At 35.7% G+C, this 16,075-nt stretch overlaps 1 protein-coding gene across 1 annotated transcript; it reads left to right on the plus strand.

Moving 5' to 3' along the window:
- The first annotated feature begins 1,713 nt into the window (after nucleotides 1–1,713).
- On the plus strand, nucleotides 1,714–14,438 carry LOC128553639 (uncharacterized). The gene is made up of 5 exons (XM_053534814.1): nucleotides 1,714–1,818; nucleotides 7,649–8,290; nucleotides 8,942–9,097; nucleotides 9,735–9,978; nucleotides 10,509–14,438. The coding sequence occupies exons 2-5, from the start codon at nucleotides 7,742–7,744 to the stop codon at nucleotides 13,169–13,171; spliced, it is 3,612 nt and encodes a 1,203-aa protein (XP_053390789.1). The 5' UTR covers nucleotides 1,714–1,818; nucleotides 7,649–7,741; the 3' UTR covers nucleotides 13,172–14,438.
- Nucleotides 14,439–16,075: the final 1,637 nt, after the last annotated feature.

The following is a 16,075-nucleotide window of genomic DNA, read 5'->3' on the forward strand; positions in this document are numbered from 1 at the left end:
GATCATAGATGATTGGATAGTGTTTGAACTTTATATCAATATTTTGACCTAATCTGGAACGTTTTCGACCTAGATCGAGCAATTATGATATACCCATACTACATAAATGTGTAGGTCCTTGCTACAGTTTAAAACCAAGATCAAGTAGCTGGAGTAGATCTAGAGGTTAGGAGGGTTAAGTGAATTTCAGTATAAAGACACTACAATACGCGTTATCTTATGTTCAAGTCTTACGTACCAGCTACCTACTCTTACCATATATGTTGTCGCTTTGTTGTGTGGAAGTCAACATGATGCCATTCAAGCTTAGAAGGGACTAAAGCAGCTGTAAATGGTTGTGTGCTGGTCCCGGCTAAGATGGCTAGACCCAAGGATGCCTCCAAGTATCGTTGGACTTAGCTTAAGGACAAGTAGCCATTTAATCCCGTTATCACTTGAATTGTCAGAAATAGTTTTGAAATATTACCGAACTTTGACCTATGACCTTTGATGCTGACAGGTCATGTTCGTACCAGGCTTACCCGTTTCATTCCTGGCAAGATGAAGATACGTGTTCTCAAATAAGACCTCGACACTTCCTCTAATTCAATAATACATAAGCCGTTTTCGCAAGAGGGATAAAGCTAAGTGATTAGCAGGTTTGACTACAACGCTAGCGATCCGGAATCGATTCCCAGCCGCCGCCGCTGATATCCCGACTAGTGCTCAGGTAAGAGTGAGGTTGGGTGCGCACCATAAACCGGTTTAAGCTCCCCAGTGGTGTTTTTGCCACTGACCGTTCCAAGGTGGTGCCCCACTGTGTTCCTTTGTTTGTTCGTTTTGTCCTCGTGTATTGACTGTGTGTGCGCGCGTGTATGTGTGTGTGTGCGCGTGGTGTGCACGTCTGCGTGCTGTGGGTTTCGTTTTGGGGAGGCTGCGGTTTTGGTGCGTGGCATTCCCTGTTTGATATTTGTCTTTGTTTTCAGTGCTGGGTGATTTACTTAAATTGGCACTCACGCTTAACAAGAAACTTTACCTTTATAGTTATAGCGAATTATCGGGCATAAGGAGCACATTTCCATGTCCCATTGAAATAACACAGGTTATGGCAAACCCCAAAAAGTCATTTTCAGATTTTTTATCAAGTATTTTACATCAGTATTGGGTAGATATTGTACTAACAATTTTGAATCATGTAACAAATTATTTAAAAACAAACACAGTGTGATTGTTGATATATCTCAATAGAATTAGGATTTAATTTGTGTAAAATTATTTGATGATTAGAACTAGTCCTACATTGGATTTTAGTTGCTACAACCTTGCGACATTGGCATAATTTATAATTCTCTATGCATTTAAGTATAATTATAAAATGGCGTATTTAAAAAGCTTTATTAAGCGTGAAAATGTAACTTTGTCGACTTTCTAAACCAACATCTTATCGACAATTGTATTATGATTTATTATACAAACTTGCCTTTTTAAAATGACGTATGATTTTAATATTTCACATGTTTGAAAAATGTACCTTTTACAAAAATACAAAGACAATTGACAAAATACAATGCACATTCAATCACCTAATTGTATAAATTAGTTTGCTATATAAGACTTATTATCTTCGTAATATAATGCAAGGTTATGTATTGAAATATCAAACTGTTTACAATAAAAGGTTTAATGATCTGAATTACATAATCAATAAACTGAACAATGTACAATATGACATACGCCAAGTATAACGGATATTATAATCACTTTGACAAAATAGGATTTTAATAAAGCTTGCAGTTAGTTAGTTAGACGAAAAAGTCAAGATATACCATAAGCTACCAGGTAATCACTTTTCTTTAATTGCGTTTTATCACGGTATTTACATTTAGTGTAATGTAATATACATGAAGCTAGCCAGTATTTATTTTAACTTATAGAATATCTTTTTATTGTCTGATTTTTGTGAAAGAAGACAAATTCCACAAAAGATAATTTGAAGGGAAAAGGAAACTCGTCTTCGTGTTCGTGTTATCTAATAAACCTTGTTTCATTTAAGGAAATGAAAGAATTGTCAAAAACCGGCTCAAAAATGAGAAAATTATGGACAGTTAAATAATTCATATTAAATGGCAGCCACTATATTTTGATCGTAACACAAAAGAAATTTGCGGAATATATTTGTTTTCAGATACGTATTAAAACTGCATTTTCTTAATTTTCGACTTCAGCAAGCCATCAAGTGTCATGCCGCACATCTGAGTCTTCAGAAATTCATCTATTTAAATGGGCATTTGTTTTATGAATTATCGGGCAGTGTGTAGATTACTCCATAGACTAAATAAAATTCCAACCTCCATGATTAAGTACTCTCTTAAATTTCAGAAGTAATATTTTTTCAACAGAGGTCAAATCTTTCTCTTTTGCTTATTACTTTATTTCGGTATCAATTTAAATCTAGTTTCTTTACAACCAACTAATCAATTCATGTATAAAGTTACTATTGATGTTATAGTTAGTCAATGAACATCAATAGTAAAAGGTAAGGACAGATCTGCACAGCAATTACAGCAAGAGCTATAAATCGCAAAGTAGGCCCGCCACAAATAGAAACTGTACTTGAAAGCTATATAGTAGATGGGTTACTTCAAATATCCAACAACAAGTACATTTATATTATATATAAAAATGGGGATGGGGTAGAAAAGGGGGATGAATGGGTGGGGGGGGGGGGGGGGGGGAAACAAGGCTGAATATTCAACAGGGAAAGTCACGTTCCAAACAATGCAGCCTACCTAGACCACTTCAGTGTAATCACACGCACGCACGCAAGCAAGCAAGCATGCACACACACACGAACGAACGCAGAGAATATTCAATAGGGAAAGTCACGTTCTAAACAACGCAGCCTACCTAGACCGCTGTAGTGTAAGCACACGCACGCACGCATGCACACACGCACACACAAATGCAGAAAAATTACAAGTAAGGCAAAACGGACAAATAAAGTGGGCACCGCTCAGGGACGGTCGGTGGCAAAGTCAGCATATGAGAAGAAGTTGCAGCCAAGAAAATGATAGCAGACGAGTCGGTTGGATTCAGTCTCTTTCTGAGAGGTAGTGAAATGTGGATACATTCATCACATCCATATCATCGGCTTAAGCGGACTTGTATACGTATTTGTTATACTAGTATACCTTCTGTAAAAACATCGGCTTGTATTTCACAATGAAATTGTACGTTCCGTATCGTATGCTGCCGGACTACTTTCATTGATATTCATGACCTGGCACAGCTCTGTAAATAGCGCATTGAAGCAACAACACAACAGATAAAAACGAAGAGGTATATAATAAAAGGGTCATTATAACAGTAGCTAGATCTGGGATTTTATATTCGGCTCTCGTGGATTTTGCAAGGTCGGTCGGATTACTTGTGCGCCTCGTGAGATCCGATCTGGCAAAAATCTACCCGAGCCGAATACAACATCACAGACCGAGCTACTGTTATAATATCCCTATTATATTAATTGCCTCTTTGATCCGAAATGATCAATACATGTACACATGTATATGACTACGCGTTGTCCAAACCTTTTTGAATATTTGCACTCAGACACTTTTGTAAAAAATAATACAAAAAGGTTACATGCTTGTTAATTAGGTTGTTGTATTAACAAATCTAGAAATTACTGTTCTACCGTAGTAGTATAGGGGTCGGTTTGGCGCCACGACTGCGCATGCGTAAGAATGATGTCATGCGCTGCGGCCATTTTGAATCTATGTTTAGAATGACACCATCTTTCTATTTTAAGAATGACTTCACAATGTTATAAATAGAAATCAATTTTAAGACTGAAAATAACTTTTTGTTCTATTAATAGAAATGTTTCCCGGAAGTATACAGAGCTGACTTATATACCTATCTAGGGTGTGTTCGCGCACATTGAGGGTCAGGTGCCCAGCCCTAGACGGGGATATAACACGAAGTCAAAAACTATACATTGATAATGTTTAATTAAAAATCATATAGATTTATCTATAGCCTAAATTAATAAAAACATTGTATGGTAAACCAAGAACTTATTAATAATAAGCAAAATATGTATCACATCGTTTAATTTAAAACATTAAGCTTTTTTTTTAAGATAGCTACGTTAGAAGTAACGTTAACTGAAAATAAAAGACTACTTTCTTGCTTACGATGTTTCCTCCTTGGCGTCCACTGACAAAATGACTCTAATCATAAATGTATTATCCCTAAATGCGCATGCTCGGACCTATTTTTACAATGACTTCATAAGCTTTATTTAGATAAGGTCATGAGTGTATCAAACGTGATCATGGTCACAATGTCTAGCGTGTGTTGATTTAAGGCCGGATAGATGGACAATAAGAAGAAAACAAGTCAAAGTTAATCCCTTTAAAGTCGCCACAATGTCTGGTGTGTATTTATTTAAGAGCGAATGCGTTAACAATAGCCTATTCAACTGTCAAAGTTAATCCCTTTAAAGTCGCCACAAGGTCTAGCGTCTGTCTACTTATGGACGGATGCATTAACAAAGGCCTATTGATCTGTCCAAGTTAATCCGTGTATTGAGTACAGGAAGGAAGGCAACATCAGGTCTGGGTCACATATAGACCGAAGTGCCTCTTTAATACCATCATAAATATGATGTTAAAGAACATTCTGATAGTTTTCTAAAAAAAATTGGCAACATTTTCAATGACCATTTAGAACCAGTAAGGTACTTTTTGAGAAGGTTGCTAAAAATCATCAAAAATAAGACGTTTTAGGGCCTATAGGCTACACTTTACCATAACCAACCGGAAATGAAGTCATTAAATTTCAAAGTCATCCTACAGGCTTGGGACCGGTACCGTTAGAAAGATCTTTTCGAGTAGGTTCGGAAAATATGTACTATTATGGGTCTATCTCTATCCGTTTTCCAGGTATTGAGGATAAAACCGGAATCATTCATCTGGAAACACCCGGCTTCACGCCTTTATTATTAAAGATAACGTAGGCATGTTGGGTCTAACCGAAGGTCTCGACGAGTTCTATAGGTTGGTACACTCAAACCGGAAGTGAGATCAATCACGCGTAAAATTCACATTTTCTGCGCGTTCCCAGACTCGAACCTGGTCGTCAAGTGAGGTATCGTAGGAAAGGTCTCGTCAAGAAGATTCGGAAAATGTATACTTTAATAATTGTATTTCCAAAAGACACGGAATAATGAGCCAAAATCAATCAAGCGTTAAAACCCGGCTAACTCCTTCATAATTGAACTTAAGCTAAGTATGTAGGGTATCTAACCAAAGGTCTCCATAAGTACTATAAGGCAGTAAACTTAAACCGGAAGTCAAATCACTCATGCGTAAAATAGAACACTTTAACCTCTTTTTTGTATAAAAGAAAGAACCACTTGAAAGAAAATGTATAACAATGATATAATTACGTACTGTCTATGACTTGACCAATCATTAAAATAAAAAGCATTAAAACGACACGAGAATAACTGAAATACTATTTTTCAATGAAATTGTAAGATAAAATATTACCTACTCCTCAATATCACGCGCTGAAATGAACTAACACGTGGGCGCCACTCTTGATACCTAGAGCAAGCCTGTGCAGGATTTTACGAGACCATGCATGAAATTCAACCTTTTAAGGACCAGCGGACATTAAGTATTAATATTTTTTTGACTTGAGATCAGCTTAAGATAATGTATGCAAGGAAGCTGGCCAATGTTGACACTAATACTTACAAAACTGCAATAGCGGATTAAATTTCGGTCAATTCTTTGACTTTTAGGAGAAACTTATAGAAACGAGTATTTTGTGTTATAAAGCTTTCGTAGTCCTTTAGGAGGCTGTCTAAAGTACAAATAGGTTCTAGAAAGCCTGACTATTCTAGGAAATCGTCATTATTTTCAATGAACAGAAATACAGTTAACATTGAACAATCAGTTTTTCCCATTTTGTGACACACTTTCTATTCATTAATTCTGAGATGTTAATGTCATGTAATAGAATTCATAAAAATCTTTCATTTACACCCCCTATTCTCGATTCGATTTTCAACCGTTTTCGAGTTATGACGCAACAGCGAGTTTAAATCTTTTTCTTAAACTTTCCAATAAACTCTTGAAACAAGTACCATTCGAAAGATCTCGTCGCGTTGGTTCAGAAAATGTATAGATATATACCTCAATCTTGATCCGTTCTCGAGATATTTGCGTTTAAAGATTAAAGTGACGTCACTACAAACTGTTTTTGGGCGGTAAATTCAAATTTCGCAAGCAAAATTTTCATAATGGAATTTCTCCTATCTTGTTAAATATTTTCACGAACTTGGTGTCAAACAAATGCGCTTGAAGAGAACTAAATGGTCATTGAAAATGTTGCCATTGTTTTTAGAATACTATCAGAATGTTCTTTAACACCATATTATTGATGGTATTAAAGAGGCACTTCGGTCTATATGTGACTCACACCTGATGTCGCCTCCCTTCCTGTACTCAATACACGGATTAACTTGGACAGATCAATAGGCCTTTGTTACTGCATCCGCTCTTAAATAAATACACGCCAGACATTGTGGCGACTTTAAAGGGATTAACTTTGAAATGTTTACTTCTTATTATCCGTCTATCCGGCCTTAAATCAACACACGATAGACATTGTGACCATGATCACGTTTGATACACTCATGACCTTATCTAAATAAAGCTTATGAAGTCATTGTAAAAATAAGTCCGAGCATGCGCATTTAGGGATAATACATTTATGATTAGAGTCATTTTGTCAGTGGACGCCAAGGAGGAAACATCATAAGCAAGAAAGTAGTCTTTTATTTTCAGTTAACGTGATTTCTAACGTAGCTATCTTAAAAAAAGCTTAATGTTTTAAATTAAAAGATGTGATACATATTTTGCTTATTACTAATAAATTCTTTGTTTACCATACAATGTATTTATTAATTTAGGCTATAGATGAATCTATATGATTTTTAATTTAACAGTATCAATGTATAGTTTTTGTTTTCGTGTTATTTCCCCGTCTAGGGCTGAGCACCTGACCCTCAATGTGCGCAAACACGCCCTAGATAGGTATATAAGTCAGCTCTGTATACTTCCGGGAAACATTTATATTAATAGAACAAAAAGTTATTTTCAGTCTTAAAATTGATTTCTATTTATAACATTGTGAAGTCATTCTTAAAATAGAAAGATAGTGTCGTTCTAAACATAGATTCAAAATGGCCGCAGCGCATGACATCATTCTCACGCATGCGCAGTCGTGGCGCCAAACCGGCCCCTATACTACTTATCGCATTTACACATCTAAGGGATGCCAGAATATATACCGAGACAAAAGCTGTTTTATTATTATTGGACCGGGTTATCTATTCCGCCCAGTAATGATGTCTATTTAAATGACTATCATTGCAAAGGTCAGTTTTTATCAAATTGTATTTTGATATTAAAATGCCCATTTCCGGCAAAAGAGTAAGGCATATGTATCATGTAAGTACTTTACTGAGCACCGATGCTGCTGGAAATGATGTGAATGGTAAATGCAGTTCGCAATTAAATAAGCATATACCTTTTGATAAGCTGAAACTTAAATGTTTACACGTAATATAATAATCTCTTATCTATATTTGTAGATTGATTTGCACGTTTTATCTAGAGATATCTAAAACCATATTCGAAATAAGAATAGAAACTAATGTAAGAATAAAAGTTATATTTCCCGTGCAATGGCAGCCTGCAGCAGCAAGTCTAAACTCTCGGAAAAGAAATTTCACAACTGGATAAAATCTGGCCTAGCTATATTGTATACAAGAGATGGACTTCAGCCATTTGTTATTGATGAAATAAGTGCTTTTCAACGAGACATATACGACAATATTTTGGCACAGTTAAATATAGCTACAGATTCAGAATGTTCAGCCTGCACTACTGACGCTTTAGTCTGCGATAAAAAAATTTACGATAGGTGCAAGCGAAAGAGATGTGGGTCATTCCACAGGGAATGCCCAGAAGGGGGTCTTTGTGACCAGTTCAAAGAAATTATAAAAATTGCACATAGATATAATGGACCTTCATGGGTGAATACTGACGCTCAGCTATGGTGCAGTGATCCTTGGCAAGTTGCCAAATGTTACATGCCAAGGGAAGGTTACATCACACAGATGACAGCCGAGGAAACGGACTTTAACGGTATTGTGAGCGTCATACTAAATCACAAAAACTTCTCTCGAAGACTTTCTACAAACCTTACAGATAAAGTTAACATATTTCGCCAGGTGCGGTTTTATCTTTAACTTTAGTCATTTCTGTTGGTCATTCTTCATATATTAAATTTACGTTAAGTTAGATTTTTTCTGCAGCTGACCCTTACATTCTTTGTAACTATTGAGCATTGCAATATCAGATGAATACAGTTGAATACAAAGCGTTAAGCGCTCGTAAGAAGATACTTTCAACTTTTTTATGTACATTAATGGGGATGAACTATTTCATTCTCGGTAAAAGAACTCTTCTTTACTTTATTTACTTTGATCATTTGTCACATCTTTATTTTTATTTACTGTTTATTACTGTTTATTTACTGTATACTGTTGTCAGTATTTGATTGCCATAGCCCATTTTTGTCTTTCTAGTTTCAAATCGTCTTAATTGTTCAATACTACGGTGTCCATTAGATAGCCAACAAGTTATGTTATTGTATTGATTTCAGATTATATATTGCACTTTTAAAAGTATAAAGTTGGTGCATTTTTATCCTTTCTCATTGCAATTCATATGAAGACATGTAAGTAGCTTATTCCATGATTAATAAATCTGAGCAAGATGATCCTGATGTACAACAAATTAAAGCCAGGTTTTGTATTAAACAAGCCGTGTATCAAATTATTTTATACCTAACAAAAAAGTTTTCTGGGAACTCTTTACAGGCTCAAACTGTTTCCAAAGAGTTCAGACATTCAGCATCGTTGGAAGTTGAAGACGACGAATTAAAAAACAATATCGACATCTTAATGAAACTACTTCAAGAAAAAGAGGTAGCACAGTATCAAGAAGCCCAGGATGCAATGCAAAAGTTGTCAGAGGTAATTTGTAATTATAACCAACCGTTCGTTTGTTGATTTAATACTAATAGGTCATATAGAGGGTATCTGAACTCTCAAGTTAGCATATACAATATACCTACTTTATGGCCTTACTAAAATGTTGAATATTTTAGTACATTACAATTAAACTTTAAAACATATTGAAGAGTGAAAGCTAAAGCAGTCTTTCTGCTTCTGTATATATTTGTACTGTAATGAAACCCCTTTCGCTCTCCTCTCCCACTAAGCTCAATAGGGAGAGCGCAGATCTACGGATCGCGGGGTCGTGAGTTCAATTACCGGGCGGGGCGTATGCCCTCACGACTTGATAAAAGACATTATGTCTGTAATCATTCGTCTTCCACCACTGATTCATGTGGGAAAGTTGGCAGCTATTTGCGGAGAACAGGTTTGTACTGTTACAGACTCCAGGAACACTGCTTAGGTTAACTGCCCGCAGTTATATATCTGAAATACTGTTGAAAAACGGGGTTAAACCCTAAACAAGCTAACAAATCTTTCGCTCTCACTTCTAGATATATAAATGATAACTTGAATGTGGTACCTTTTTACGTTTTCTTTATTGTATGTTTAACATAATTTTTTATAACATTACTCTGACATTCATCGTTTGAAGCTAGGTAAACCCAAATGGTCAATCTCAACTTCAAAGGATGACATTTCCGCAGTTATGAAAAGCGCTTGTACATCTGGAGTGATGCCGGAGGCAGATGAGGGAAAAGAGAAAGATGAAATGTTAAAGCTTGCAGTTAAAGTCATAGAAGCAAATACAAAAACAGATGTCAAATCAGTAATCTGGCAGATGCAAACCTCATTCAACGAATATAAAGAACGCAAAGAAGAAACAAGAAAACGTAAAGGTATCTATATATATGATTTTTAAATATTCCTCAAACTTGATCGACATGAGTAACTATAACAACTGGGCCACTTATATACAAGCACGTTTTGAAGGGTTTATGAAAAATGATATTCCCTTTTTTCCCTTTTCACATATTATTACTGTTATATATTCTTTATTGGTTTTTGCAGTCAGCGTCAATTTAATGTTAGATATATCTATTAGAAGATAAATATGTTTGCTTCCATTTGGCAACCATTTGGTGTGAAGATTTCTGGAATATAAAATTATGCAACTATGTAAATAGGTGAGTTGATATAAATGTACAACTTGAATAATTTAGTGTTGAAAACCTTTCCTCAAATTTTAGAACTCATCCGCGCTTCCCCGAGGGTAAGGAAAACTACTGTCCAAAATCATTACACCGCGGATGAAAATTCATTCGGACCTACCTTCATAGATTTTCTTTTTAATATTGCGTTAAAAAAGAAACACTACCACTTTAAAAACAATATCTTTTATTTTGAAGTGACTTCTTTCCTTTGACAGATATGTGCAAAAAGCTCATCAAATCCTATCAATTAGATTGCTCAACCCTGCCAATCTCTGCCTTGTTTGAGGAAGAAGATGCTCCTTTACTTAATTTCTACGTGCAGCCTATGATGCAACAAGTTGATTACCATATAATTCGTAAGAACTATACGACTGTAAAATCCTATTATGATGTATTTCACAAAGATGGTCGACAGTGTCGCAATATCTACATCACCGGAAATGCTGGTACTGGAAAAACAGCCGTTTGTCAAAAGATGGTTCTCTGTTGGTGCCATGCACAAACTGAGGGAATGGCAGACGACAACTTTTCACAGGAAGATATTGATGCAATGAAGTTATTTGATTTTCTCTTTTTTGTTTCACTCAGAGATACAGAAAAGTGTCACGTAAATGATATTATTCAACAACAGTTATTCACCGCAGACAAAAAAGACCTTATTGATCAAGTACTCGAAGATGAAAAATGTTTGATTATCCTTGATGGTTTAGACGAATGGTCTCATCCAAAGTCCACCAAAGAGTGTCCTGTGAATAAGAAAGTTCCTCACAGAAATGCAAGTGACAACTGCGTTTATTTAACTACATCTAGGCCATGGAAATTAGAGGCGAACAGACTGAACATAAAAGAAATTGATCAACAAATTGAATTAAAAGGACTAGATAAGAAAGCATCAGATAAACTGACATCATTTATTGTGAATCATTTAAACAAAAAATATTCAGAAGAAAGAAATCCAAGAGAGTTTCGAGAGTCTGTCGAGAAAAAGAAACAAGTTGAAAATGTTTCAGAAATACCAATCATAAAGATACAGTTAGTTAGTCTCTGGTTTAGGGATATTGATATTAGTACAAATTATTCTAGATGTGCTATATATGCTGACACTGTAGAAATGCTTTTTTCAAGGGCAATGGAACGAGAGAAAATGCAATCAGATGTAAACAGGATGAGTGATAGAGTGAAACAAATGAACATAGCACAGTCTGAACTTCACACACCTGCTTCTATTTCACAATTACCACTGTTAACAGACTTTGTATACCTTCTATATAAAATTGGTAACCTGGCATTTGACATGTTCTTTGGGACACCTGAAGGAGAATCTGAACTTATATTTAAAAGAGGCATTGGCAAAAGATATGAGTTGTCTGATATAGAAATGGACATTTTACTTTTTGTAGGAATCTTGTCGAAGAACAAAGTCATTGGACCGCAACGCGACCGAATGATTAAGCTGTCATTTCTCCACAAGAGCTATCAAGAGTATTTTGCAGCGCTGTATATTTCAATGAACAAAGAACATGAAAATATTGAACAATATATATTTTCTAAATGTAATTCTTCACTGGTTGAATTTCTTAAATATGAGCAGATGTTTGTTTTCCTTACGGGCATGAATGTTCAAGCAATGGAGAATATTTCCACAGAAGTTCGGAAAATGGTGGCCGCCGATAGAGATGTCAAAACATACCGACAATCAGCACATTACAAGTTCGGATTTGTAGTTGTGCTGAAACCATATAATAATCTTGCCAGTGAACTGTTTGAACAGGAAAGAAATGGAAGAGGTGCTCTTAGAGCCCTACAGACGCTTTTGTTAAATTGTTTGGAGGAAAGTGATAGTGCTGGCTTGAAACGCTTTGATCTACCTCTATCAGATGTCTTTATTGATGAAGAATATCCTTCAGAGCTGGAAAATCTTTTAAGGAATAATAGTCAGCATGTGAGATCCGTTAGCACAGAAGTGTATACAACGGATATGGCAGCGTTAAGAAAGTTGGAAAAGCTCGTCGTGAATGAGAATACATATACAGACAGCTGTAGAGTCGACATAGGGGAATATGAAAAGTGCATTTCTTCATCAAGTTCATATTTAGTCAGTTTGTCTTTAGCAAATTGTAAAGGTAAGCTTGGTCTGTCTACACATAATTTCAAAGCTCTTACCTCGTTTGCGTTGTTTGATGTGCTTTTAAAGCATCAAGAGCTTGTGGATGTATGTGGTTTTATCTCAGCAACAGAAGCTTTAACTCAACTGTTCCTGTGTGGAATTAAATGCTTCGATCATGAAGATAAATGCACAGGCAGCAAACTTGACTTATCTCGACATTCGGAGCTGAGGTTTTTGCGGTTGCAGGGTTTATATGAACATGGATCTCACCATACAAAGTTAAATACAAAAAACTTGCAGTTCTTGGTGGTTCAAGACAATTCTAAAGGAATAGCTGTGAATTCCATTATCGAAGATATCCGAAATGCTCCAAAACTGACGGAAGTTGTTTTCTTAAGTTTCGACAGACTTCATTTAATTGACCACATCATTGATACAATACCAACGCTTAGCTGTTTAGAAAGATTATCATTCTTTAATGTAAATTTCGGAGACCGTGTATTGCAGCTGAATACTAGAAAGGAGCAACCCATTAAAATGGTGAGCTCTTTAAACACTTCACTAACACTTCATTCATTTTGTACATTTGTGGACAGTTTACCAAATAAAGGAGCGATTGTACACATTCAAGCAAGCAGACTGACACATGTTGAAGGCAAATGTACGACAGAAATAGATATGGAGGAAGCTGCAAAGTATGTTCGAGCAAAAGGAACATTTGAAGTAACACTTGTTGAGAGAGGCAGACTGGCTTTCAACTCGAAATGTTAGTAACCTGAAGCCGAAATGAATTTTCTTAGGCAAACTGTATGTTTTATAGACGCCTTCATAGTAGAAATGAATTTGTTCAGTGAGGATTAAAGTATTTCTATGATTTTTTGAGTTATAATCTTCAGCGTATCGTTTTTAATTGCAGTGCACTTATTAGCTCAAATGCAAGGAATGTTAGGGTGGGCTATTGTCACGCCTTTCTACCATCGTAATTTTATCTGTCCACAATTTATAAAAGACGGCTTTGTAATCCCATGGTGAATTTTTGATAACTTCTTAGAAGTAAGCGGAAGTGGAAATAACACGGCAATATTTCAACAATTGTTGTTGCCGTGGTAACCAGTCTGTTTCAATTGACGGGATATTTTTCTATGCAAACGTACTGGCATAACTGAATGACACTACAGAAATAACCTGATTCAAAAGAAAGTTGTTTGTTATCTTTGAATTTGGTCCATTTAAAGCATGGTCTAAAGAGGGAGGGTTTCAAAAATATTCTTATAATCTAATCCTAAGGTATTTTATATATGGCATTAACTAGTATTTGTCTGCCACACTAGGTCTCTGTGATCTCTGTGGTCAGATTTAGGGCCGTCGCAATGACTCAATTGGGCTTAAAATTATACCGACATAATATAGGCCATATCGCGAGCTTCTAATTTTGAAATACCATCCTAGTTACCCCTCAAGACATTATTTCATGCATAGATGAATATCGTATTTGGACTGAACCAACGTCTTTCCGTAAGCCAGCTGGATGGTTCACACACATGAAAGAATTCTACAGCTCTTGAGGGATTTTGAACCAATACCAGTGAGGGGCAAGTGATCCTGGTTCAACGATTTCAACCATTCAGTTATGGAGGCTCCCGTACTTTTTTGAATTTCTGCCATACTTAAAATATTTTAGAAAAAAACATAGTTGCAGTAGGGAAACATATACACTCGTATTTGGTCAGAAGCATCCATATGCCAAGCACTCTCAGGTTCTTTTCAAATAATGACACTAGTCACATATGGAATTACACGATGAGCTTATCGGTTGTTATTTTGAACGTTTCAAATATTTTTCTTTTATATGTTTACAATGCTTTTTCCTAAGATATAAAACTTATAGTAGTTCAGCTATTATTCGACATGTAGATTCCACAAGGATGCTTGTTTTTACGTATGTTAAAAAAGAAATTTTATGAATGACTGCATGTTTGGAACTGCTGCCTAATTGTACACTTACTATAAAATGTTATTTGCGTTTTCATATGATAAACAATTGATAGTTTTAATAGTTTTGTTATTTGTATTTTCTGGTCATTTCAGATCATTGATTTGTGCGTTTGTTTGTTTTGGGTTTTACGCCGTTTTTCAACAGTAATTTATTTGTGTATCGGTGGTCATTTAACCTAACAAATGATTCTGGATTCCGTACCGGTACAAACATGTTCTTCTAAAGTAACTGCCAACTTCCCCACATGAATCAGAGGCGGGGGACGAATAATTTCAGACACAATGTCTTTTATTAAATCACGGAGAACATACGCCTCGTCCGGGGATCGAACTCATTAACTTCTTCATGTTCCGTAATTACTTTAATGTGGTTGAAAAAAACTATCTAAGCAGAGGGCATTCTCGACCGAGTTGTTTGTTGTTGAATTCCAATCACGGGATCGCTGTGGTCCGACCATCTCCCAAAGTTGGAACCGGATGCTTTGGTAGGAGTAAGCCACCAGGATGCCTTGTAGAAGGCCGACGACCCCGAACTGTGCTTAAAAGAATGCCAGGAGAGGCACGGCTGGCCAGACTATACTACACTATCTTCTAAAGCATGTTTAATTTTAGAATTCTACTTTTGGATCACCGTGAAAACATTCACGTAATCTCTTTTGATCTCAGGAGCCTAATATATATATATATATATATATATATATATTAGGCTTATTTCCTTAGTTAGATCATTTCCTATCTGATAATCATGGTTTCAGTTCAAAATTTGATAAAATAGTTCCGATATTCTTTATGCGGAGACCAAATTCATTAAAAAAACTCGGTGCGGAAACATATGTACTTGGAAATATGGATCAGCATTTAAAATCTGTTATCAAAAATATCAATTGTTGATCTACGATTGCAGACAATGGTTGTCATAGAATGTTGATAAATTCGAATAATATAATGTTAATCTACGTTCTGAACTTCTATAATGTTCAGCTGTAATCTGAAAATTTTCAAATGTTGATCTACGACCTGAACAATTTTGAAAGCTGATATGCGATCTGAACGTTTTCTAATGCTGATGTTCGACCCGTTCCTTTTTGAATGTTGATCTGCGGTGTGAACGTATTCAAATGTTTATTTACGAGCTGAACTCTTTCGAATGTCGATCTACGATTGCAGACCCAAGCCTACATTTGAAACTCGATCTACGAACTAAACAATTCTGAAAATTGCATTTCAATCTACGATTGTCGATCTCATAGCCAACTTCATACAACTTTTTTTTCTCTCTAAAATTGTTGTAAATGTCTTTGCAGCTCAAAAACAAAAAACTTTAATTTGGTCCTTTACAAAAATGTTATTATGGCGTCTTTCGTTTCCAGGGAATGTATGAACAAAAATCTATAGTCCTTTAAGTGCAGGAGTTCAATGGTCATTTGTACCAGGAAGAAAATTATTATAAATGCGTGGCTCTGATGCTGTGTTTGTGTTGCGTGCTCTGTGCTTCCGAGAAATCTACCCTTATCTATTATCTTTCGGGTCCATATTGGTATAATAACGACTTCAGTCACAGACCCATTTTTCACAAGACATCCATACATTTGCTTAAATGTCGAATTACAGTCCATTATAGGTATCCTCATATTTCCGCATTTCTGAAATTGGTCCGCAATATAAACATCCTACTTTCGT

The sequence above is a fragment of the Mercenaria mercenaria genome, unplaced genomic scaffold, assembly GCF_021730395.1.
Source record: "Mercenaria mercenaria strain notata unplaced genomic scaffold, MADL_Memer_1 contig_4137, whole genome shotgun sequence".
NCBI lineage: Eukaryota > Metazoa > Mollusca > Bivalvia > Venerida > Veneridae > Mercenaria > Mercenaria mercenaria.